We start from the raw sequence: 25,726 nt of genomic DNA on the forward strand, positions 1-25,726 counted from the left end.
ACAGGCCTACAAGCCCTCAGTCCAGCCTCTCTCAGCCTATTGCGGACAGTCTGAGCACTGATGGAGGGATTGTGTGTTCCTGGTTGTTGCCATCCTGTACATGTCCCGCAGGTGTAATGTCCGGATGTACCGATCCTGTGCAGGTGTTGTTACACGTGGTCTGCCACTGCGAGGATGATCAGCTGTCCTTTTATGGTTCATTGAACAAGCATGGGAAACAGTGTTTAAACCCTTTACAATGAAAATCTGTGTTATTTGGATTTCTACGAATTACCTTTGAAAGACAGGGTCCTGAAAAAGGGACGTTTCTTTTTTTGCTGAGTTTATATAACTGATCGTAACTGAAGAGAAAACCAGGCTACACAACATCGTAAATCAACCTATCATATAACGTTTCACACTTCAAACCCACAGGAATGAATTAAATAATTAAATATGTACAGGCCTAACACAACACATTTCAGATTTAAAAATTATAACTGTGAAATAGCTCTTCAAGCCACCTGCCACTGGACGCACACACTTGAAGCGGTTAAAAATAACTAGAAGAACGCTTGCAGGGCAGAAAAGCCCTCCTGCGTTATCTCAAAACCCAGATCAAATCCCCAACTGGAATCCTGATCCTCACAGGTCTATATGCAGAAAGCATGTAGGTTGCACATGCAAGAAAATTAAAACAAAATTTATTAAAGTAAATAATGCAACAGGACAATCTAAGATCCTTTTAAATTAAACAAACATTTGGAATAAAATTAAGGTAAACATAGGAGATAGTTGAGATCATGTTAAAACACTTAAAGTATTTGGGATATGAGAATAGGTGATAATCCAGGTAGTAAATTCCATGACAACATGTATTTGTCAAAAGCTGAAGAACATGCGCACATCCAGGTACTTTCCGCAGGTGCTGGAGTTATAGGCAAACTCATGTTTAACATGTATTTGTCAGTCATATGGAAAAACTGTTGTTTATAAGTACAGTTCAAAGTCTTGGCATGTTTCCATATCAATTACTTGAGGTGTTGTCAGTGTTTAAGATGGTATAAACACTTACTCTGTCACTTGGCTCCAACTTTGCACCCCCTAGGAACCATTCCACAGCAATTCCTTCATATGACAGTTCACAGTCGAAGGTGGCGGTCTCCCCGGCAGTAACAGTAACATCCTTGAGAGGCCGCAGCAGGCCGATCACTCGCGCTTTAGATTGAGGAGAAGACATCGTTAGTCATTCCAAAATCCCAAGAGAAACCGGTAAATCCTTAACTGCTAATCCTCATTTTTGCGGATCCCCTGATGGCCGGCCACTGCTCAGGAGCCCTGTAAACCACCAGGAAAACTGCTAGGACTAACGCAGAGAGACTTGTCATTGGGGGGGGGGGCTTTCTCATTTGCATACCCAGTTTCCTTGAGATCTATATGGTCAGCAGAAAACTTTGAAGTACGGCAGGTTGTACATTAGCTCTGCCAATCACTAACCGCCCACTCTAGATAAGGCATGTGGCTTCTAAAATAGCCACAACACCTGATTGGCCATTAGCCCACACCCTGCCAAACCATCGACTAGGCAATCTGTCCCTGTCAATCAACCTGTTGGAATTCTCCCTTAGTCCTCCCTTGTAAAACACACTTTTGACACCTGCTTAAAAGGGGCTGTAAATGCCTGACTACATCCTCATCTGAAAGCTCTGGGGTTTCCTTATTCAACTAACAGTTGGGACAATGTATCATTCAAACCCACCATAAACACATTTTTACTGATTAAATGTACTCCTAAGGGCAATTTAAACAAATGTTATTGGATACTTAAATGTTTTTGTTGGTGGCTCACTTGATGGTATGCATATCTTACAAAGTGTGGCTTTAACAAATCAGTATTTATCTAATTGTCAGATAAATGTGTGAGTGTATTAAATCGTTCTCACCTTTAACTCTAAGCTGAGCATTGGATTTAGCATTGGCAGCCTGGAAGTCAACTTCTCCGGCCTGATCCATGCGAACGTTGTACAGGATCAGCACATGCCTTGTACCCTCCTCCTTTATCTCACAGTCCTTGAAAGAAAATACACAAACAGTCACTAAGTGATCATCATCAAGTGATTTTTTTCTCAGCCGCTATGAAACGTAGTAAGGAACGTCCAATTATGTAGTAATAATAATATGGATATTTTCTTACAGCAGACTGATGAAGGGCCTCTCCCTTGAGTTTCCAGTGACCATGAACTTCCTCCTCAGAGATCTCAGTCTCAAACTTGGCAATTTCAGTTTCTGTGACTTCCACGCTGTACAGGGGCCTGACAAACTTAATGTCACGCTCTGTAGAACAAACACAAAGACAAGTGTTTGTATGAATGAAAGAAAAGACACTGCATCCCTCAAATGCTGAGCTAAAAACACTAAAGGATACCTTCAATGTTGAGCTTGGCTGTAGTTTTATCCGAATCACAATCACAGGTGTATTCTCCAATGTCGGCTTTCTCTGTCTTCTTAATGATCAGCATACGCCTCTTTCCATCGGCTTTGATGGCCACATTCTTGGAGGGAGTGATTTGCTGGCCACCTTTGAACCATTTCACCTCTGCATTGGGCTTGCTCAGTTCACAAACCATTGTCAGTTCATCCTTCTCAGTGACTGAGTAGTCATGCAGTTTTGTCGTGAAGTAAGGCTTTCCCTCTGTTGATGAAAAAGAAACCATGATGAGTTGTGTGTGTGATATTTCACTTTCGACAACGGTAACTCACCTGTTTCGCCAACAACGTTTCAAGGATTTTAACGGTATACTAACCGAGGACTGTGAGCATGGCCTCTGAGCTTTTGCCCATGGCTTCTACTTTGATCATGGATGTGTCATCAATGGACACCTCCTTGAAGGTCAATTTGTGCATCTTGCCATCGTCTGACATGTGCACAACTTTGCTGGGATGCAAACGCACACCGTTCTTGTACCAGGTGACCTGGATGTTGTCATGTGAGAGTTCAATACTGAACTCTGCCGTCTCACGCTCCTTGACAGTGACATCCTTAATGGGCTTGACAAACTCAAGGCGAATTCCTGATAAGACATTCAATTCATAAGAAATTAAATCATCGTCATCGTGAGAAGATCAATTTCAATCACTTGTAATGAATTGAATCAGGATTTAAACAGGAAGCACAAAAAAATATCTTCAGATTACCTTGGATAACTAGTTTGCCAGTGGTTCTCTTGTCTTCTGCCTCAAATATGTACTTAGCTTCATCATCATATGCGGCAGATTTGACCACCAGAGTGTGTCTTTTTCCCTCATGGATAATATCAAACTTATCATCAGCTGTCAACTCATGAGATCCCTTGAACCAACGGAAGCTCTTGGGTTCTCTCGACACCTCACACTCAAATCTGGCCTCATCCTTTTCATACACTTGCACATCACTCAAAGGTGTGACAAATGTAATAGGACTCTCTGTATTTCAGAAGGAAACAGAGACAATGTGGCATCGTGGCAATGCATAGAACACCACCACTGAAAATATTTACATTTACATTATCAGATTAGATCACCAACCAAATGTTTCTTTTTAATCTCACCTTTCACTTTCAGATTAGCAACACATTTAGCATTGGCAGCTGTAAATCCAATCTCCCCTGACAAGGGGGCCTTGAGGTTGTACAATATCAACGTGTGCTTTGCACCGTCCTCTATGATTTCAATATCCTGCAAATGGTGGTAAAATTAATGTCAAATTGTCCAGATTAGATGAAGACGAAGAGGAAAGGGAGGAAGGAGGGGGAGAATGCTATAGGCTGTTTCATTATAATATTTCAAGATAACGTAATGGATGTGAATGAATGATCACGTAATTGATATGAGTGGTAGAATGGTAACACAACAGTGAGAATTATTTGGTCTATGTAACATACAGGGGATTGAGTAAGGACTTCTCCGTTCAGTTTCCACTGTCCATGAACATCATCTTCAGAGAGTTCTACCTCAAAACGAGCGGTCTCACCATCAAAGACCTCAACGCCATACATTGGGCGAGTTATCTTTATATCTCGAGCTGCAATTCAGGATTGAGAACATTACAATTACAAGAAAAAAAACGCACGAATGTTCTCAAAATAAATGTTTGTTCTATGACAAACATTTGTAATTGCTTACCCTCGATGTTAATATTTGCCATGGTTTTGTCCGTTCCACAATCACATATGTATTGGCCCTTATCTCTGTCATCCACTTTCTTAATGGACAACACTCTTCGATTTGCATCAGCACTTATGGTTACCATCTTAGAGGCCTTAATTTCAGTCTCATTATGGTACCACATGACTGGGACATCTTTGCTGAGTTCACAGTCCAGAGTTACTTCGTCTTTCTCGACTGCAGTATAATCCTGCAACTTCACTACGAAGTATGCATCACCCTCTGGAACATGGAAAAGTCATCAGGAGGATACGGGTTTTGTATTCTGCATTTATGTAATGTAGCATGGTGCAAATCCTTAAATGAGTTCAAGGATTTCAATCACAACAAAGAAACAAACAATAAATAAAGGAACAAAGCAGGGGTTACCTATCACCGTCAGGTTTGCCATTGAGGGAATTCCTTTAGCCTCTGCCTTAATCTGGCAGATATCATCTAGAGTCAACTCCTTGATTTCTAGTGTATGTTTCTTTCCACGACTATAGATGAGCACGGTTCGGCTCACATGGAGTTTGGTTTCATTTTTGTACCATGTCACAGGTACATTCTCATGAGAGAGCTCAAGCTCAAACCGAGCAGTGTTACCTTCCTTCTCAGTTTGGTCCTGAAGTGGCAATTCAAATTTGAGCCTCATACCTATATGTTAGATGAGTGCATATTGGACTTAGTTAAAAGAAATTCCAACTCGTAAATTAATTAATGAATCACAGGGAACAACTTTTGATGATAGCAAACGAAAACCACTCAAAGGACGTCAAATCTAATAACAATGGTTCCACACTTACCCTCCACAGTGAGTGTAGCGGTTGACTTTTTGCCCAAGGCTTCAATACTGTAAAATCCCTCATCATCAAACTCACAATTGTTTATGACCAACATGTGTTTTTTTCCATCATCGATTATTTCATATTTTTTGTCTGATGTACCAATGGTGTCAGAACCCTTAAACCACATGACTTTAGGCACATCCTTTGTGATAGTACACTCAAACATAGCCTGTTTCTTTTCAGGTACAGACACGTCCTTCAAGGGGACTGTGAAGTCCATTTCCAGTTCTGGGAGATACAAATAATGATCTCTTTATCAATACATGCATAATATATTCGATACATACATAGATAATTTGCTCTTGGAACAACTGCTTACCCTTGACTGTGAGCACAGCACTAGTGACAGCATTCAGAGCTGTATAAGACACTTCACCAGACGCGTCCAGTGGAACACTTTTCAGAGTTAGGAAACGTTTCTTGCCCTCCATTTTGATCTCACATGTCTGAAAGTGCAAAGAAAAAAAAAAAGTTAAACAGATATCGAAGACTGTTCAACATTTAAAACAGTTTTTCTGAAAGTTTAGGTTACGGTTAATGTCTGGGGAAATATTTCAGTCAAATCATAAGACAAGTCTTACCGGTGATCTTGTTAAGACCTGCCCTCTATGTTTCCATTCTCCAGGCACATCCTCTTCAGATATCTCAGTTTCAAATGTAACATCCTCTTTCTCGACCACCTCACAACTGGAGAGAGGCTTCAAGATCTGAGCTTCACGTTCTGTAAAAATATCATAAGTATATAATAAGCATTCACTTCATGTAGGTAGCCTTCCTTGATTCAACAACATACAAAATATGTGTGATTGTGCAACCAACCTCCAAGAGTCAGTTTAGCTGTGTATCTGTGGCCTTCAACTTCCATGGCATATTCTCCAATATCGTCGGGCTGTGCATTCTTTATTGTGAGAGTCAAGACTTTTCCTTCTTTCTTGACCTCAGTCTTGTCAGTAGGATCATTAGTAATCTCATCGTTGCCTTTGAAAAACTTCCAGTTGGGGGTTTCTTTGAAGAGCTCACACTTGAAAGTGGCAGTGGCCTTGGGTTTCACATGCTGATCTCTCAATGGTTTCACCAACCAGTCTCTGATAATTTCTGTAAAATTAAGATGTAATCAGTTTTTGTACATAGATGAACAGATAAGAGTATATTTATATCGTTGGTAGGTGTCAACAGTTTATTTAGGGAATTATCTACAAACCAATGATTTTCACAGTTGTTTTGGTCCTGATGAGTTCACACTCGCATGCGTAGATTCCAGCGTCGTCATCGCCCGTGTTCTGGATCGTAACGGCATGTTGCATTCCAATGACGTTGATGGCCACCTTTCCAGGGATTACTTTGAGGACCTTACCACTCTTCATCCAGGTCACTTCTCTCTCCTTGTTCAACTCACAGGTCAGGTACATAGGCTGCCCCTTCAGGACTGACGTCTCCTCATCCAGCTCCTTCACCCACTTCACGGGCAGTTCTGAATGCGTAAGTATTGGGTTAGTATTAGGTCGTTAATTACATTCAAGTTATTTGCATCAAAATGTAAAGGTAAAATGCATCAACGCATATCAATAATACATACATGTAACAATCATTGCAACTTAAATCTGACATAGAAGCTACATAGATTAAGGAATACTTTATCAAAAAGGGAGTACTTTCCATAAAATTGTGTAGTTATACGGTATACATTTTTATAAAACAATATAAAACAAAACATTAAGTAAAACATTTTTATTTAATCTACATTACCAGTAAATTAATTGTGATCAGGTTTTCAGTGGTTTACATGATTTTGTTAAAAAAATAAGATTCTTATAAATACATAAATTCATAATTATCTGAAATACCTTCAACAATGAGTTTAGCGGTTGTTGTCTTTTCCTTGTTGCCCAGCTTGGCCACACAGGTATATTCTCCAGTGTCAGAAAGTTGGACGTCAATAATGGCTAGTCTGCGATCTTTGCCATCAGAGGTGAATTTGTGTTTTGGACTCTCTCTTAGGTTGCTGTCATCTTTCATCCATGTAGTTACTGCAGTAGAAGGTGAAACCTCACACTCAAACGTAGCAGAAGCACCAACAGCGTCACCTTCTTGTAACACTATGTCTTTGAGCGGTTTCGTGAACTTCAGTGGAACTGCTTTAAGCTGGAATCCGAAAGGATTAGCATCGGGTGGTTTGTCTCCTCCACCACCGGGTTTCAGTCCTCTACCCCTGCCTTCACCAGGGGATGGGGTTTTGCCTGCTAAAATTCAGACACAATTACACAGATTAGATGTTTAGCCTGTTTACATCAGTTAAAGTGTCGATATGTAATGTTTTGGGCGAACTGACCAAATTCACATAGAAATGTGAGTTATAGATCTATCATTCTACTTGAAAGCAAGTCTAAGAAACTGTAGATCTGTTCTATGTGCACTATTTCTATGCGTCCCGTTCCTAAGTTTTGTTTTTGCATCTTTTACTTTTGGTTTTGTACACCAGCTTCAAACAGCTGAAACAACAATATTTTTGGTTATGGAAACTATATTTCACGGTGGTTTAGATACAATGATTCTCTACACTATATATATTTTGTCACATAAACTGAAATTAGGCGAACTATTAGAGTTTTAGCAACCAAGAAATGGAGGAGCGATTTCTGCATAGTGCAACTTTAAAAGTGTTCAAATGTTCAAACTAATACATTTGTAACACTTACAATGTTAACTCTTACAGTGTTAAACTAGAAACATATTTTTCCTAATAGAAAATGTGTGTGCAAAGGTACAGTATTTTTATGGTAGTGGAAGAAGTTTAGAAGTTTACATTTTTAGATGCTACTGGCTTGTGTTGAAAAATGTATGCTAGTGAAGTAGAATCAGGCTAGTGACTATCAGAGAAATAGTAGTGAGATAGTACCCTTTATAAAACAGGGAGTTTGTATCCTGAATGCTGTTTGGTTGATAGGTGCTTGTTATTCAAGATAATACATGATAAATGCCTGTTAACGGTTCCATTTGAATTATCACTGCACTTGGGGGGGGGGCTCCCGAGTGGCGCAGCGGTCTAAGAAACTGCATCTCAGTGCTAGAGGTGTCATTACAGACCCTGGTTCGATTCCAGGCTGTAACACAACCAGGTGTGTTTGGGAGTCCCATAGGGCAGCGCCCAATTGACCCGGTGTCGTCTGGGTTAGGGTTTGGCCGTCGTTGTAAATAATAATTTGCCTAGTTAAATAAAGGTTATTAATTTAATATATATACATTTTATATATATATTCGACCATTAGTGACTTGGACATGGACTCGACCAGCAGTCTCTCATTGCTTAATTCAACATGCTGCTAGATACAGCAAATGTTAGATAGTTACTGTATTAACTGCAGTAAGACAGCTTCCTCATTATGAATAATACATTTAGTTGGCTAGCAAGGGAATGTTAGCCAGCCTGCATAACTACACTTAGAAAAAAGGGTTCCAGAAGGATTCTTTGGCTGTCCCTATAGGATAACTTTTTGGTTCCAGGTAGAACTCTTTTTGGTTCCAGGTAGAACCCTTTTGGGTTCCAGGTAGAACCCTCTGTGTAAAGGGTTCTACATTGAACTCAAAAGGGTTCTACCTGGAACCAAAAAGGGTTCTTCAAAAGGTTCTCTTATGGGGACAGCCGAAGAACCCTTTTAAGTTCTAGATTGCACCTTTTTTTCTAAGACCGTAGCAACCAAAGAAAGAAGTTTATGTTACTTAAATAGCTGTATTTCTGTACTGGTAGAATACATTTCCATTATATTATTTGAAAAACAGAGAAAGAAACAAAGATTTCATACACTCCTAGTTTTTGTCTAACTTGTTGGGAAAGAGGTCAAAATTTCAGATTTTAAAAGTTAAGAGAAAAAGTAGTTGACAAGGTTAGTAACACAGCTTTATCTCTGGATTGGTAGTAGATACAGTATATAGTATAGCCTACATAATGAGATTATTATGGAAAAAAAGAGTGAGATCATTTTTATTTGTCAATCAGCAGCCAGCATAGATCATCATGTCACCAGAATAAGACCTTTGATATTTACTGGAAAGGAGCACTAAGCTCATCATCTTGCACTTTCACCACCCTGTGAAATTCATCATAACGTATTTCATCTGTAGCCTAATAGACTGCATGTTTTCCCAAGTCATCGTCGGAGGACCACACAACATGTCATCGTGTGACAATATGATGGTTATTATAATCAATATTTGCGCATAAAATAGTTCCACCGCCATTTCTCACATAATTAATTTTACCGACACAAAAAGATCCCACCTTGTCTAACATGTTTTGTTTTGTCAACATTTGGAAAGTAGCGACAAATTAGCTTTTTCATCAGGCCTGTTGTGACATTTTTTATCCGACATGTACTTCACTCGCATAAAAAGGTTGGATGGAAACCTGGTTATAGACTAAGTTTTGTCTAAATTGTTAGGAAAGTGGTCAAAGTAGCTGATTTGTATCAAAAGCAAGTGTTGACAGTGGATAAAATGTTGGATGTCATTGCTGAATTATGGGAAGTTTATAGTGCTGAAGACATCCCATTGAAGTGGATGGAGGCTTTGGGGAGGACAAAAAGGTTAATAGTTTAAAAAGTATCAATTATATTAAAAAGCTGTTGACAAGCAATTTAAGATGAATCATTCGAACAGTGCTTATTGTTGGTTATTATATAACTATTCAAAATAAGTTACAGTGAGAACATTGAGAGTAGAGTGTGCTGACGCTGCACTCTAAAAAAGTTCTTATTTTCACATGGATGTAACCAGTCTTACCTTTGAGGCCTCTACCTCTACCTCTGCCTGTGCCTGCTTCTTCTGCTGGCTTTCCATCTGTTTAAGATATTTAAAATGACTATACCGTAAAGACAGATCACATTCAAATCCCTTATAAATATTTTACTCAGAATTGTACATTCAATATGGAGAGATAAATAAAGACAAAGGGTGATGATGGAAACAAATTAACAATGGATGATGGGAGATGGGTATATAATACACAATGTCAAACACCATGTGGAAAAACAGCATGCCAAACATGTGCTTTTTACATGGATTGACAGACAATTAATAGAAACATGGAGACTGACATGGAGAAACAACACAAAACGATGACAAACAACACATAGAACATAAAAACATTAAGACGGAAATGGATGAAGATTATTTAGGTTGAAATACTTTTTCTGATGAAAATGATCGACATGAAGAAACAATGCGAAATTATCACAAACATTAACATGTAGAAAATGAAAACACTCAGATGAAAATGGGTGGAGATTATTTTGGGGTTAAGGACTTTTTCTTCAATGGTGATTCGCTCCAGCCTTCATCTCACCTCGTCTTGGCATTCCAAGTGCATCACCTTCCTCTCCCAAATCTTCTGTGGATCCAGGACTATCACGAGGGGCAAGTTCCCATCCCCAACCTTCACTGTCAGATTCCTCCTCAACATCTGGCTCCTCCTCAAATACTTCCTCCTCCAGCTGAGTCGAGATCTTTCGTAACTGTACAGCTTTAGGGGAAAGCTCTTTCATTGCTGGCACCTTCTTCAGTCTTGCTCCATCAGTTTCCTCTTGTGGTGATTTCTTTGGAACTTTTTTGAGGGTAACACCTTCAAATGAATCTTTTGGTGAAACTTCTTTGGGTAGCTTTTTGGTCCTTTCTGCACTGGGCTTCCTCTCCATAGTAATTTTTTCAATTTCTTTTGGCTTTGGTTTTTCAACCTTAGGTGAAGGAGTCTTTTTCAGTTCTACCATTTTCTTAAGTGTCTCTTCATGCTTTGAAGGCTTATCTTTTTCTTTGTCCTCTTGTTCTTTTGGCACCTGCTCAACCTTTTTTAACTGTACTGGCTCTTCCTCTTTAGGACTCTTTTCCATTTTCTTTATGGGTGCTGTCTTTGGAGGACTTGGCTTTTGTTGAAGGGTTTTTTGAGCCTCTTTCTTCTTCTCAGGCTCATTCTCAGGCTTCACAGCTTCAGTGTCAGCTTTAGGTGACTTTGAAAATGGCTTCAATTTAACATCTTCCTTCTCTTGCTCCTGTATTGGAATCCTTTTCACCTTTGTCAGTGGTTTGTCCGAATCCTGGACTTGTTCATCTTCAGGAACTTTGGTCACTGGTTTTAATTTGACTGCCTGTGACTCTTCTTTAGCACTAGGAACTCTATCAGCTTTCTTACGATCAACAGGTTCTTTGATGTCTTCATCTCTTGATGGTCTCTCACCTCTTTTGAAAGCCCCAGATTCCTTATCTTTGTACTTGTCCTTCTCTGGCTCAACGGTTCCTGCTTTAGGAGATTTTTGGAACGGTTTTAACGTCACAGTTTCTTCTCCTTTTTCATCTGATGGCAATCTGGACACTTTCTTTAGGGCTAAACTGGGGTCTGTTGGTTCCTCTTCTTTCACAGCCTTGGGAGTTTTCTTCAAAGTCATTTTGTCCTCTTCTTTTTCATCTCTGAGAATGGTCTTCCGAGACCATTTGTCCTCAGTTGAGTCTTTTGTTTCAACCTCTTTAGGTGTCTTTACTTTAGCGCCATCAGGTATCTGGCTGATTTTATCTGTCTTGCCGATTTGCTCTGCCTCATACCTTTCATATACTGTTACTTCAACTTCTTCATACACTCTCTCTTCAAAGTCATGGATTGTATGCTTCGTAATTTTTGGAGGAGGTTTCTTTGGTGGCGCTGGCAGATCTTCAAAGGGGACTGAAGGCACTTTCTTCAGTGATATAATCTCCTGTTCTTGCTCCACATCTTTGGATATCCTGGTTGTTTTCTTCAAGGTTGGCAGTACAAGTGTTTCTTCTTTCTCAACATGAATTTTTGCTTTTTGTCGGAGAACTGCAGTAAAGGTTTCATATTACACATAACAGCTCACTTAACAAGATAACAACATTGAAAACATCACATCAAACACTGAGATTTAGCTATACAGCAAACAAGACAACACACAGAACACTCAACCAACCAACAAACAAACAAAATTTAACAAACAAACTCACAGAAAACAACAATAAAGTAGGAAATTCGTCTGTATATTTAAAATATTGAGCTGGATATTTATTTATATGCAAGGAATAGTGAAATGTAAAGTGAAAAACAAAGTATTCATCATACCTTTCTTAGCAGGTCCAGGTGCCTGCTTGCCTTCACCTAGTAGGGAAATTAAGGGAAAGTAAACACTGTTTAGTACAAAGATTCACATTCATTTGAAGATATATGGGATACAAGCCTCAATGTATCAAGTACGGTCAGGACATTGAGATGTGATTGAGGGAAGTTGTATAACCAGCCCAATCACTTAAGGAGAATGATTCACTTTTCTCTTTGAATGGTATTGGACATTATCTTGTGGAACCAATTGGGAATTCCAAGGGAATTTCCTCCCATAACCAATCAAAGATGAAGATGAGTGAAGTAATATTATCAAGTGAAGATATAACAGGGAAACTATGACATGCTCACATTCATTAATACATTTCAGGATGAGAACTTTAGTAAGACATTTAACATGATATGACATTACATACAGAACCACAGCATTGCTATGAAGGTGGTTAGAGGTGGCACCTACCTGATTTAAATAGTATAACATGCACATAAAACATTATAACGAGACTGGACAAAGAACAGGAATGTTTTTGTGGATCGAAGAGGCAACCATCTATGTTGAATGAGATTATACAAACACATTTTGGTGACTTGAAAAAAAAACAAGCAAAATATGTTAGCCTCAACCCTCTACGACTATAATGAGGCTTAAGATAGAATGCTTAGTAGTATTTGGATGGTGTGGTTTTCGAGATATTAGTTTGTCATTTTATGTCTATATTTTTGTGCATTTTTTGTTGTTGAATACCTGTCTCCATATCATCTTGTTCTTGCACTTGGAAGGCAGGCTTTGTTTCCTGTGTAGTCTTTTTCTTATCTTGAGGAGCTTCAAAAGAATGTTTAAGATTTATATTTGCCCAAGAAACATTCATTCACGAATGTATTTAAAGAACATACATGATGCAACATTAAACAGACATTTACCTTCAAGAGGACTGACTTTCTTTGCAAGTGACTCAGTGGGCTTTGGAGATGTTTTGCTCTCCTTTATTGGTACTTAAAATAAATGTGTACAATGGTCAAAATCAAGACAGTGCATGTTGGGATAAGCATTAAACCATTGAGAAGAAACATGTCATCATCACACACACATAACAGATAATACGTAATATCCAAAATACATAACACACACAAACATAACAGACAGGATAGCAAGATTTTTAAGATTTAAGATTTGTGTTTCAAGGATTGTCCTTGTTATACCTTTTGGGGCAGCAACATCTTCACTTGACACCACTTCAGCAACAGCCTTCTTCTCTGGCTTAGAGACTTTCTTTACAAGTGGCTCCGCTGGCTTTGGAGGCTCAGCAACAGCCTTCTTCTCTGGCTTAGGCTCAGACTTAGGCTCAGGCTTAGACTCTGGCAAAGACACTTTCTTAAGAAGTGGCTCAGCAGGCTTTCGAGGTGACTCCACCTGTTCAGAAATAGCTGTTTTCTCTGGTGCAGGCACTTTCTTTGCAAGAGGCTCAGCAGGCTTTGTAGGTGATTCCTTTGCTGGAACTTGAAATAAAATTATACCATTGTCAAAGTCAATTTTGATTTATTTAATTTTACCTTTATTTAACCAGGTAAGTCATTGAGAACACATTCTCTTTACAATAACAACCTGACAAATCAAGATATTACAGATTGCGGTATGCATTGGACCACTGACAAAGTATCAGAGAAAGACTATATCAAATATAAACATAGCACACACAAAGACAGAGAAGAACATCAAAACACATAACATAAACACAAACATAACTCACAAAATATAAAGATTTTAAGAGTGAGGGAAAATGTAAGATTTGCATTTCAAGATTTTCTCATTATACCTTTTTTGGGAACAACATCTTCTTCAGCATTAGTTGTCTTCTCTGGCTTAGTCTCTGGTTTAGCCACTTTCTTTGCAAGTGGCTCAGTAGGCTTTGGTGGAGATTCTACCTCAGCAATAACCATAGTCTCTGGCTTAGGCACTTTTTTAGGAAGTGGCTCAGTGGGCTTTGGAGGTGATTCCTTCACCTCCTCAGCAATAGCTGTTTTCTTTGCCACCGTCTCTGGCTTGGTCTCTGGCTTAGACTCTGGTTTAGATACTTTCTTAGCCAGTGGCTCAGTCGGCTTAAGAGGTGATTCTTTCACCTCTTCAGCAATAGTTTTCTCTGGCTTAGACTCTGCTAAAGACACTCGCTTTACAAGTGGCTCAGCCGGTTTTGGGGGTGATTCTTTCACCTCCTCAGCAACAACTGTTTTCTCTGGTTTAGGCACTTTCTTTGTAAGTGGTCGAACAGGTTGTAGGGGTAATTCCTTCTCCTTTGCTGGTACTTGAAATAAAGTTATACTATGGTCAAGAACAACATACTACAGAAGTGAACCATCAAGAAAATACAAAGGCAATATGTGATCAAACAGCAAACACATAAGGATAAACAAATAAGGAAGTATCCCAAACACAATTACACAAAACGTACACACAAACAACATACAAACAAACAACAAAAGAAAGCAAGATTTTAAGAGTGACGCAAGAGTGAAGATTTGTATTTCAAGGATTGCCCTTGTTATACCTTTTCGAGTTGCAACATCTTCTTCACTTGAAAGAAACACATCTTCAGTAATAGCCTTCTTCTCTGGCTTCGACTCTGGTTTAGCCACTTTCCTTACAAGTGGCTTTGGAGGTGATTTTTCCACCTCCTCAGCAACTACAGTCTTCTCAGGGGGCTGTGGAGGTGGCTCAGGGGGCTGTGGTGGTGAGTCTTTCACCCCTACAGTAACAACAGTCTTCTCTGGTTTAGCCTCAGGTTTAGGTTCAAGCTTAGACTCTGGTTTAGATTTAGGCTCTGGTTTAGCCTCTGGCTTAGGCTTTGGCTTAGCCTCTATTTTAGCCTCTAGCTTAGGCTCTGATTTAGGCTTAGTCTCTATTTTAGCCTCTGGCTCAGCCTCTGGTTTAGGTTCAAGCTTAAACTCTGGTTTAGACTTAGGCTCTGGTTTAGCCTCTGGTTTGGGCTCAGCTTCTGGTTTAGGCTTAGGCTCTGGCATAACCTCTGGTTTAGGCTCTGGCTCAGCCTCTGGTTTAGGTTCAAGCTTAGACTCTGGTTTAGATTTAGGCTCTGGTTTAGCCTCTAGCTTAGGCTTAAGCTTAACATCTGGTTTAGGCTTTGGCTTAGCCTCTATTTTAGCCTCTGGCTCAGCCTCTGGTTTAGGTTCAAGCTTAGACTCTGGTTTAGACTTAGGCTCTGGTTTAGCCTCTGGTTTAGGCTTAGCTTCTGGTTTAGGCTTAGGCTCTGGCATAACCTCTGGTTTAGGCTCTGGCTTAGACTTTATTTTAACCTCTAGTTTAGGTTCTGATTTAGGCTTAGTGTCTACTTTAGCCTCTGGCTCAGTCTCTAGCTTAGGCTCTGGCTTAGCCTTAGTCTCTGGCTTGGCCTCTAGTTTAGGCTTAGGCTCTGTCTTCAACACCACAGCGGGCTGTGGAGGTGATTCTTTCACCCCTACTTCAGTAACAGTCTTCTTCTCTGGTTTAGCCTCTAGCTTAACCTCTGGTTTAGACTCTAGTTTAGGCTCTGGTTTAGGTTTAGGCTCTGGCTTAGCCTCTAGTTTAGGCTCTGATTTAGGCTTAGTGTCTACTTTAGCCTCTGGCTCAGCCTCTTGTTTAGGCTCTGGCTTAGCCTTAGGCTCTGGCTTGGCCTCTAGTTTAGGCTTAGGCTCTGTCTTCAACAGCACAGCGGGCTGTGGAGGTGATTCTTTCACCCCTACTTCAGTAACAGCCTTCTTCTCTGGTTTAGCCTCTAACTTAACCTCTGGTTTAGACTCTGGTTTAGGCTCTGGTTTAGGCTCTGGCTTAGCCTCTAGTTTAGGCTCTGATTTAGGCTTAGTGTCTACTTTAGCCTCTGGCTCAGCCTCTTGTTTAGGCTCTGGCTTAGCCTTAGGCTCTAGCTTGGCCTCTAGTTTAGGCTTAGGCTCTGTCTTCAACAGCACAGCGGGCTGTGGAGGTGATTCTTTCACCCCTACTTCAGTAACAGCCTTCTTCTCTGGTTTAGCCTCTAACTTAACCTCTGGTTTAGACTCTGGTTTAGGCTCTGGTTTAGGCTTAGGCTCTGGTTTATCCTCTGGTTTAGGTTTAGGCTCTGTCTTAGCCTCTGGCTTAGGTTCTGGCTTAGGTTCTGGCTTAGGTTCTGACTTAGACTCTGGCGTAGACACTTTCCTTACAAGTGCCTCAGCAGGCTTTTCAGAAATAGCTATCTTCTCTGGCTTGGACTTTGGCTTGATTTCTGGCTTAGACTCTGATTTAGCCACTTTCTTTGCAAATGGCTCAGATTCTTTCACCCCTTCAGCAACATCAGTTTTCTCTAGCTGAGACACTTTCTTTGTAAGTGGTTCAACAGGTTGTGGAGGTGATTCCTTCTTCTCTGCTGGTACTTGAAATGAAATGATACTATGGTCAAGATCAAGATACTACAGATTGGGGTAAACAGTGGAGCACCAATACAATACCAAAAAAGATGTGATCAAATAGAAAACACAATACAAAAGAGACACAAAAACATACACATAAACAACAGAGAGAATTGCAAGAATGACACAAGAGTTGTGGATTTTGACCACATAAGAGGATGTGTTGATATGGGATGGCAAACACTGGAATGAAGCAACTTGATGAATAATACTGGACAAAAAAAGTTTGATTTCAAACTAAGCATGAAATTGAATTGATGGATGATTTTGCTGACAAGATGATGAGATGAAACATGTTAGATTTACTTAGTATACCTCTTGAAGGCGAGGCTTTTGAAGAGATCTTTTCCTCCTCTTGTGAGTCAAGTGTTTCCTCTTCAGAAGGAATTACTTTAACAGGTTTGCCTTTTTCAATCACCCGTTTCTTAGTTTGGATGTCCTCAACTGTAAAAGGTCTCTCTTCGATGGGCTCATCTCTCATAGTAAGTGTCTTGTCAGCCCTCTCCTTGGATTCAATGACTTTGGCAGGTTTGTCTTTCTCAACTACCTGTTTCTTAGTTTGGATGACCTCAACTCTAATCTCTTCAGTGGTTTCCTCTCCTGTAGTAAGAGTCTTCTTAAAAGTTTCCTGCTTGGATTGAATTACTTTAGAAGGTTTGCCCTTTTCTATAACCTGTTTCTTTGACTGGATATCCTCATTTGTACGGGGTATCTCTTCACTGAGTTCCTTTCTCATAGTAAGGGTCTTCTTAAAGGTTTCCTCCTTGGATTGAATAACTCTGGAAGGTTTGCCTTTCTCAACTACTTGTTTCTTTGATTGGAATACCTCAACAGTACAAGGTATCTCTTCAGTACCAACTAATCCCTGTCCTTTCTCTGTGGGCAACAGCACTTTTATTGGAGAGATACCTTCTGACAAATGTATTCTGTCCTTTCTTGTATTAACTTGTATATTTGGTATTTCTTCAATTACTGATTCTACTCTGATAGAACATTCTACTGGTTCTTTGCATTCTACTGATTGAGAAATACCTTCTTGGTTAGATCGAATGTCAGTTTCCTTTCTTGCTGTTGGTTTGGGGGAAATAGTATCTGTGGCTGCATTTATATTCTCTGAAACATCCATAACAGATGCCTCTTGTTTTGAAACATATTCTTCATGTTCCTGGGGAGATAATTTTCTTGGAGAACTATAATCTGTCTTATCATGAATCTCCTGTCTTTCGCCTGACTGTTCCTTATTGTCTGATACCCTGGTGGTCATTTCCTTTTTCTTTACAATGTCTGTTTTCTTTTCTTCCACTTTTTTATCTGTGTCTATAGCCTTGCTTTCACCCTTAACTACCTGCTGCGTATTAGGAGACTTTTTCATAGATATTTCTTCCCTCATACTAGCACTCCCTTGCTTCATGACGGAAACTTCATATTTTTGTAGCTCAGTGTCCACTTTTTCATAATTTAATACCTCCAAAGATACAGTATCCTTCTTTATAGATACACTGTCTTTTGTAGTAACTTTGGCAGCTTTCTGGACAAAATGTTCTTCTGTAGATTGAACTACTTGATGGATAGGTATATCTTCAATTGTAGCCTGTTCTGTCTTTAACTCAACTACATCAACAAAACGAGTTCCCTTAGTTTTGATGCCTGTGCCCTCTTCCTCTCTAGACACTAAACTTGCAGTGTAAACACTTTTCCTGAGAAGTGTTTCTTCTTCTTCTGTGGACGATTCATGAGACTCCCTCTGAAGAGATCGATCCTGTTTGGCTGGTAAATCTGCCCCTAGATCAGACCTAACTTCAACAGCACTTCTTTCCTTTGGTTTCGGTGTAGTAAAAACCTTAGTAGCTCTATCTTTCCTCTTGGAAACCTCACTAAGAGATGGTTCATGTTTCATATCTGACTTTTTATCTTTTTGTACAGATACTTTTTCTGGAAGGATATCTTTTGTCGTCACTGAAATCTTCTGTTGGAATGTCGATGTAGTGCTATTGTCCAATATATCACCTTTGTTCTCATATGACACCTCTTCATATTCATTCCCCACTTCTTCATACTGAAAGACTTCTTCTATTGGAGGAGCTCTCTCCATCGTGTCGGAAACCTCCCACAACTCGTGAGTCTTTGAAGATCTCTTTTTCTCAGCCATCTGAAGACTAGAAGTCACTTGAAGTTCTAAAGATGTTTTTAAGAGTTCCCACCAAATGGAGGTCGCAAGAGATTAACGACAAAACACAACATAAAGACAAACATTGGGTTTAAAAAAACACAGATAAAAGAAAGTAGTACTGGCATGCCATTATGCACCTGATATCTACATTTGGAGGTGAAATAAGATTTTAATAAATTGAACACCACTAACATAGAGCACATTTAGAATACCTGTGTCTGGCGGAGTTCCTTTTCTTTGTGGCATTACTTCTATTTCTGAAGTTGGAACTTTCTTTTCTTCTTCCATCTCCTTTTTAGGTTTAGTAACAGGTACCTTTTCAGTAGGTTTTTTCTCAGGAACCCTCTCAACAGGTACCTTTTCAGTAGGTTTTTTCTCAGGTACCCTCTCAACAGGTACAGGCTTTTGTTTGGGCTCCATTACTTGAAGCACATACAAGACACGCATAAGACATTGGCAACACAGAAGAGTGACAAAAGGGTTGTTGCATAACACATCAAATCTGACAAACAGAACGTCACGTGGCGACGCATGCAACACTTTACTTCAAACATATTGTCAACATGGTCACAAACATAACATGACCCATATCTAAAACAGTTTTAACAACTTATGATAAACTATAAGTCTAATATTATGTCATATTGTAACACCATTAAGTCAGCTTCATGATGATAGTTAAAGTGTTACCCTTGTGTCTAGATTGTCAAACAGATGGAAAACTGAGGAGAACGGAGAGCCAGAATATGGTAAACTTAAGACAAAGAATAGTTCAAGAAGACTCTTAAGACATCACAGTAAACAGTATGTACGGAACAGTACAAAAGTCAATGCATAAATCCCTACCTTTTTGCGGTGTATCTTCCTTTGGAGTCACAATAACTGATTCAGGCTTTCTGGCAACCTTAAGAGGTTCTGGTTTTCTTTCTTCCACAGGAACTTAAAAGACCATTTAAGTTTGTTAAAAACATGCATATACAATGAAGATATTCAAGAAAGTCGTTTCAAACACAGACATTGCACAAGTCACACTCTATTGAGTGGTAAGACTGTATGACGATGATTATGACGAGACAAAATTAAGCAACTGGTGAAAATACTTTTCAGTTGTGCATAAACATTTCAAAAGACAAACTCTGTGACGTAGAAGCTAGACGATACCAAATGTGAACATAGACAAGACATAGATGTTCAAAGCTGGGGTTGGTTAGAAGAAAGCCAATAAACATTAACGGGAGAAGCATTGACAACCTATATTGTGTATACCTTGTTCTGGCACAGGTTGCACATGAGGCTCTATGTCCTCTCTGTCCACTTTTTGAGGGATGGTAGCTGGTCTTTGCGGAGTTACCTCCTGTCTTTTTTGTGCTATTTGTGCTGGCACTTCAAAGAATATGCAAATTATCAGTAATATACAATGTGCTGTGATGAAAGCACAACAAACAGACATAAAATTGACAAAGAAAACAACAAATACGGATTCCAAATTCGTGACATTACATAGTCTTAAACTTTGTAATGCCACAGACAAACAAAGATGGACTGACAAACAGAAGAGTATAAAGAGCATACAAGTTGTTAAAAGACTCAGAAAGCTGCCTCTCTTTTGAGAGATACTGATACCTTGTGGTGATGGGACCTTCTTTGCAGCAGGAGTAGGCTCTGGCTCCTTTGGAGAAGGAGTAGATGCAGTCTCTGGCTTTTTAACTGCTGCTGGCGTTCCTGGTTCTGGTTTTGAAGCCTCTGGTTTCTTAGCTTTCTCAGGAACTTAAAGTAACATGCACTTTGATTTAGAGTTCACATACCAAGGTAATAATTACACTGCATACAGATTTGACACAAAATAAAAATGAACTTCTATGTTAGAAGCTATATAAACATAATAATATATAATATACATACAATTACACAAAGGAGAGGTGACATTAGGGAGGGAAATAAATACTCCACAAAACAAGACATGACAGGAAATACCTTTGGATGGTGGACTCTCTGGTTTCTTTATAGGTGCACCCTTCGGTTCAGGTTCAACCTTAGCCACAGGTGAAACTTTAGGCTCTGGTTTTGGCTCAGCTTTTGGCTCCGCAACATGGGGTGCAGCTTGAGGGACATCTTCAGGTAATACAGACATCAACATTAGAAACTATGGGCTATCAAGAAATACCGAGTACAAGAGTGAAAGCCATAAAAGTATGGGACAAGAGTATGATTGAGACAACTTCTCTAAACTCAATGCACAAAGTGACAGAAGTGAACACACTTAGTCACACAGGCTTATTCACACAGAATCCTTTGGGATAATAACATGCAGTGTTAGAAAGTGCTATATAGATGATTTAGAAACTGTGAAATAGACAGACAAGAGACTGACAAGTGTCACGCCCTGATCCGTTTCACCTGTCTTTGTGCTTGTCTCCACCCCTCTCCAGGTGTCGCCCATCTTATTTATACCTGTGCTCAGTTTGTCTGTTGCCAGTTTGTTTTGTTCGTAGAACCTACCAGCATTTTGTTTCCCTGCTCCCTCCTGTTCCTTGCTCCTGTTTTCTAGTTTACCGGTTCAGACCGTTCTGCCTGGCCTGACCCAGCCTGTCGTCCTGTACCTTTGCCCCACTACTCTGGATTACCGACCTCTGCCTGACCTGACCCTGAGCCCACCTGTTATTCCGGTGCCTTACACCCTCTCTGGATTATTGACCCCTGCTTGCCTTGACCTGTCGTTTGCCTGCCCCGTTAAAATAATAAACTTTCCTCAACACTGTCTGCACCTGGGTCATACCTTAAAACGTGATAACAAGAAGATATGGTATTAAGAGACAGACAACTGAAAATATTCAGGACAGAGACTCAACAGCATAAGAGCTACAACAGCAGCAGTAGGAGCATTTCTGAAGCACATGGAAAAATGCAGTATACCTTTCTTTAATGGAACCTGTTCAGGTTTCTCAGCTGGCTTATGGAAAGGTGCCTTTGCTTCTTCATGTTCTTCTAAGATAATGAAAGTGAGCAATTACATACACCAAAATAAAAAGAGCACAATATTGGTTATTGAAGTCATGCAAATAAATACTAAATAATTATGGACACTAAGTTGAAGAAAACAAGGCTCACGTACAACAACCACAAAAGCAATCAACTAAAACAAACAAATTCACAGATTTAGTTAAAAGAACATTAAGAATACATGACAAACATGACAAGATCATTAGACAAGCACATCATTTCTGATTTAAGACTATACCTTTTGGAGAGGGAAGTTTCTCTGCGACAACCTCTGCAGTTATCTTCTCCTCCACTGGCTTTTTGGCTTCAGGTACTTGGAAATATCATCACAGTAAGTACAAGTTATCACTGAGTTAATGTGTAGGGACAAATATAATTAATCTTATAATGTAATTTACAGTAGTGGACATTGGTTACTTTACACAGACAAACAGTCATGCAAAAGTAGAATATTTATAGTAAAAGCCCTTCTTTTCAAATTGAGTTTTTTTTCAACAAGAGAGACATACTTGGGTAAGTTATCAAAATGTACACACATCAACCAGATCAACACAAAATTTGAAATGCAGATATTTAGATACCTTTATGTGGTACTGCTGCCTCAGCTGGTTTAGCCTTCTCCTCGGGTTTCTTGTGCACTTCAGAAACTTTAAAGACACTCATTGTGTTAGCCAATGTAGCAAAGCACTATCTACTGTGGACATCCATGCATTCACATGTAAGGTATTTGCCAAAGAAGCACATATATTTTGAAAGACAATACAGACAAACACATAAGCCACTATGCGTGATCAACTTAAGAGCAAAGAATCAAATATCATAAATACTGAAAGTACAAACCAAGGTTAAACTAAGCAAGACATGGAAAGAAATTGAGCATGGCATGGCAGGGAAAACCTTTGACACGGTTAAAAGAAAAGCAAGCTGTAAACAAAGTTTCAGAAATGACACATGAACAAAGATCATGAACTTCTTTTGCCAAAACATTGCCGACTATGTACATCACATAAAAAAAGAAGCTGTTAAATAGTTTACCAATTGACACATGAACAAGACTATGAACATGTTTGCCAACTTTGCCATAACATTGCTGTAAGCCAAGACAGAGAGAAATTGTTCTTTTAATACCTTTTTGTGGCATTTCCTCCCTCATTCCAACCTTCTTACTCTGGATGGACTCTTCCTCAACAGGTACTCTCGGGGCTGATAAGACAATGAGAATATATTAGTATAAATGTTCAACAAGGCACATTAGCTAAGGATAGAGGGTTACAGTTATAACAGACAAATATAGACACAGAAATGAAATAACTCCTGTGGGACAACAAAGGAGAGAGAAAGACGTGTGATTTGTGACCATGTTCCGCACACACAAACACACGCTAGCACACTATGGTACGATCACACATACAAAGAGTAGGAGCCCATACATTCTGTTTCAAGATATTTTCAAAGAGTGGCTCAAACATACAAAGACAGACAAGGATGCTTTTAAGCACCACACATGTTAATACCAATGTGGCTCAAGGTGGAACGTTAAAGATGAACTGTTTGGTCACTTGAGTTAGCTGCTAGCAGAAATAAACTGCAATGGTAACATCTATTCTAAGGGATACCTGTGGTTGTAGAGATTTTCTGTACTACTGTCTCTTCTGTCCAGCTTTCATACTCTAATAAAGAGTAACAATGAAAAAAAAATGTTGTTTAGATGAGCAGTGGGAAATTCTGGAATATTGGTTAGGTCGTGTTACAATACTGAATAATCTTTTTAGATGTACAAACTTCTCTAAACATGTTCAAATGAAATTGGTTAAATTGATCATGGTTATTATTGACTGAAATGTTAGGTCATGTTACTAAGTTGTACAAACACGTACAGATGTAGGATCTTAATTTGAGCCAGTTTGCTACAGGCAGAAAATAATCGTGCAGCAACAGGAAATGTGAATTATTATGTGGATTATAATTCATAGACAATTTTGTTGGGGTTGATACATTTTCGTAAGGAAAAATCAAGTCTGAAATTACAAAGAGGAAATTACAAATTTCAGAAGCCTTTTTAAACCTCAAATACACTACACGTTTTACATTTCCTGGGTAATAAACTCAGCAAAAAAAGAAACGTCCCTTTTCCTTCGTAAAAATACAAATAACACGTATCTTCATTGTAAAGGGTTTAAACACTGTTCCCCATGCTTGTTCAATGAACCATAAACAATTAATGAACATGCACCTGTGGAACGGTCGTTAAGACACTAACAGCTTACACACGGTAGGCAATTAAGGTCACAGTTATGAAAACTGCCCAGGGTCCCTGCTCATCTGCGTGAACGTGCCTCAGGCATGCTGCAAGGAGGCATGAGGACTGCAGATAGCCTAGTGGTTAGAGCGTTGGACTAGTAACCGAAAGGTTGCAAGATCGAATCCCCGAGCTGGCAAGGTAAAAATCTGTCGTTCTGCCCCTGAACAAGGCAGTTAACCCACTGTTCCTAGGCCGTCATTGAAAATAAGAATTTGTTCTTAACTGACTTCCCTAGTTAAATAAAGGTTAAAAAAATAAAAGATGTGGCCAGGGCAATAAATTGCAATGTCCGTACTGTGAGACGCCTAAGACAGCACTAAAGGGTGACAGGACGGACAGCTGATCGTCCTCGCAGTGGCAGACCACGTGTAACAAAACCTGCACAGGTCGGTACAGCCGAACATCACACCTGCAGGACAGGGACAGGATGGCAACAACAGCTTCCCGAGTTACACCAGGAAATCACAATCCCTCCATCAGTGCTCAGACTGTCCTCAATAGCTTGAGAGAGGCTGGACTGAGGGCTTGTAGGCCTGTTGTAAGGTAGGTCCTCACCAGACATCACCGGCAACAATGTCGCCTATGGGCACAAACCCACCGTCGCTGGACCAGACAGAACTGGCAAAAAGTACTCTTCACTGACGAGTTGCAGTTTTGTCTCACCAGGGGTGATGGTCAGATTCGCGTTTATCGTCGAAGGAATGAGCGTTACACCAAGGCCTGTACTCAGGAGCGGGATCGATTTGGAGGTGGAGGGTCCGTCATGGTCTGGGGCGGTGTGTCACAGCATCATCGGACTGAGCTTGTTGTCATTGCAGGCAATCTCAACGCTGTGCGTTACAGAGAAGACATCCTCTTCCCTCATGTGGTACCCTTCCTGTAGGCTCCTCCTGACATGACCCTCCAGCATGACAATGCCACCAGCCATACTGCTTGTTCTGTGCGTGATTTCCTGCAAGACAGGAATGTCAGTGTTCTGCCATGGCCAGCCAAGAGCCCGGATCTCAATCCCATTGAGCACATCTGGGACCTATTGGATCGGAGGGTGAGGGCTAGGGCCATTCCCCCCAGAAATGTCCTGGAACTTGCAGGTGCCTTGGTGGAAGAGTGGGTAACATCTCACAACAACAACTGGCAACTCTGGTGCAGTCCATGAGGAGGAGATGCACTGCAGTACTTAATGCTGCAGGTGGCCACACCAGATACTGACTGTTACTTTTGATTTTGACCCACCCTTTGTTCAGGGACACATTATTCCATTTCTGTTAGTCACATGTCTGTGGAACTTGTTCGGTTTATGTCTCAGTTGTTGAATCTTGTTATGTTCATACAAATATTTACACATGTTAAGTTTGTTGAAAATAAACGCAGTTGGCAGTGAGAGGACGTTTCTTTTTTTGCTGAGTTTATGCACAAGCGTGAATAATCGTGAAAACATGGAGGTAGTTAAATTGATGATGCTGATGGTTACTATTAATATGATGTAAATCTTGCACAATAATCAAATGTTAGTGAATTATTTTATGATGATTATAAAGGGTTTGGTGGTGATGGAAAGATGCTTAATATAAAAGAATGCAAGGCCATATACCTCTCATTTCCACCTCTCTCATTTCCATCTCTTCTTCATAATAGTATTCAGAAGATTCTTCAAAAAAACATATAGATGTTGAGTTCTCATATTAATTATGGTAGTTTAGATT

General features: G+C 39.8%; 1 protein-coding gene across 21 annotated transcripts in view; it reads right to left on the reverse strand.

Annotated features, from left to right (window-relative positions):
- ttn.2 (titin, tandem duplicate 2) overlaps positions 1-25,726 on the reverse strand; it is a 181,492-nt gene that overhangs the window by 96,589 nt on the left and 59,177 nt on the right. For 7 of the 21 annotated variants that reach the window (XM_082969061.1, XM_082969075.1, XM_082969074.1 and 4 more), the window contains 34 exons: positions 25,615-25,671; positions 23,338-23,391; positions 22,850-22,924; positions 22,303-22,368; positions 21,960-22,034; positions 21,635-21,706; positions 20,696-20,833; positions 20,345-20,488; positions 19,988-20,104; positions 19,568-19,660; positions 18,934-19,143; positions 13,935-14,420; positions 13,321-13,617; positions 13,042-13,113; positions 12,866-12,943; positions 12,124-12,159; positions 10,348-11,847; positions 9,786-9,842; positions 6,854-7,249; positions 6,211-6,480; positions 5,829-6,104; positions 5,591-5,730; positions 5,329-5,455; positions 4,968-5,237; positions 4,552-4,818; positions 4,141-4,404; positions 3,900-4,039; positions 3,567-3,693; positions 3,175-3,441; positions 2,784-3,050; positions 2,405-2,671; positions 2,174-2,313; positions 1,923-2,049; positions 1,055-1,197 (listed from right to left, as the gene is read on the reverse strand). In XM_082969061.1, coding sequence (XP_082825187.1) covers positions 1,055-1,197; positions 1,923-2,049; positions 2,174-2,313; positions 2,405-2,671; positions 2,784-3,050; positions 3,175-3,441; positions 3,567-3,693; positions 3,900-4,039; positions 4,141-4,404; positions 4,552-4,818; positions 4,968-5,237; positions 5,329-5,455; positions 5,591-5,730; positions 5,829-6,104; positions 6,211-6,480; positions 6,854-7,249; positions 9,786-9,842; positions 10,348-11,847; positions 12,124-12,159; positions 12,866-12,943; positions 13,042-13,113; positions 13,321-13,617; positions 13,935-14,420; positions 18,934-19,143; positions 19,568-19,660; positions 19,988-20,104; positions 20,345-20,488; positions 20,696-20,833; positions 21,635-21,706; positions 21,960-22,034; positions 22,303-22,368; positions 22,850-22,924; positions 23,338-23,391; positions 25,615-25,671 — 7,115 coding nt within the window. The remainder of the gene's footprint in view (positions 1-1,054; positions 1,198-1,922; positions 2,050-2,173; positions 2,314-2,404; positions 2,672-2,783; positions 3,051-3,174; positions 3,442-3,566; positions 3,694-3,899; positions 4,040-4,140; positions 4,405-4,551; positions 4,819-4,967; positions 5,238-5,328; positions 5,456-5,590; positions 5,731-5,828; positions 6,105-6,210; positions 6,481-6,853; positions 7,250-9,785; positions 9,843-10,347; positions 11,848-12,123; positions 12,160-12,865; positions 12,944-13,041; positions 13,114-13,320; positions 13,618-13,934; positions 14,421-18,933; positions 19,144-19,567; positions 19,661-19,987; positions 20,105-20,344; positions 20,489-20,695; positions 20,834-21,634; positions 21,707-21,959; positions 22,035-22,302; positions 22,369-22,849; positions 22,925-23,337; positions 23,392-25,614; positions 25,672-25,726) is intronic. The other 14 variants (XM_082969055.1, XM_082969056.1, XM_082969060.1 and 11 more) reach the window with 14 other exon arrangements.

This window comes from Salmo salar, chromosome 25 (genome assembly GCF_965601325.2).
Source record: "Salmo salar chromosome 25, fSalSal1, whole genome shotgun sequence".
Lineage (NCBI taxonomy): Eukaryota > Metazoa > Chordata > Actinopteri > Salmoniformes > Salmonidae > Salmo > Salmo salar.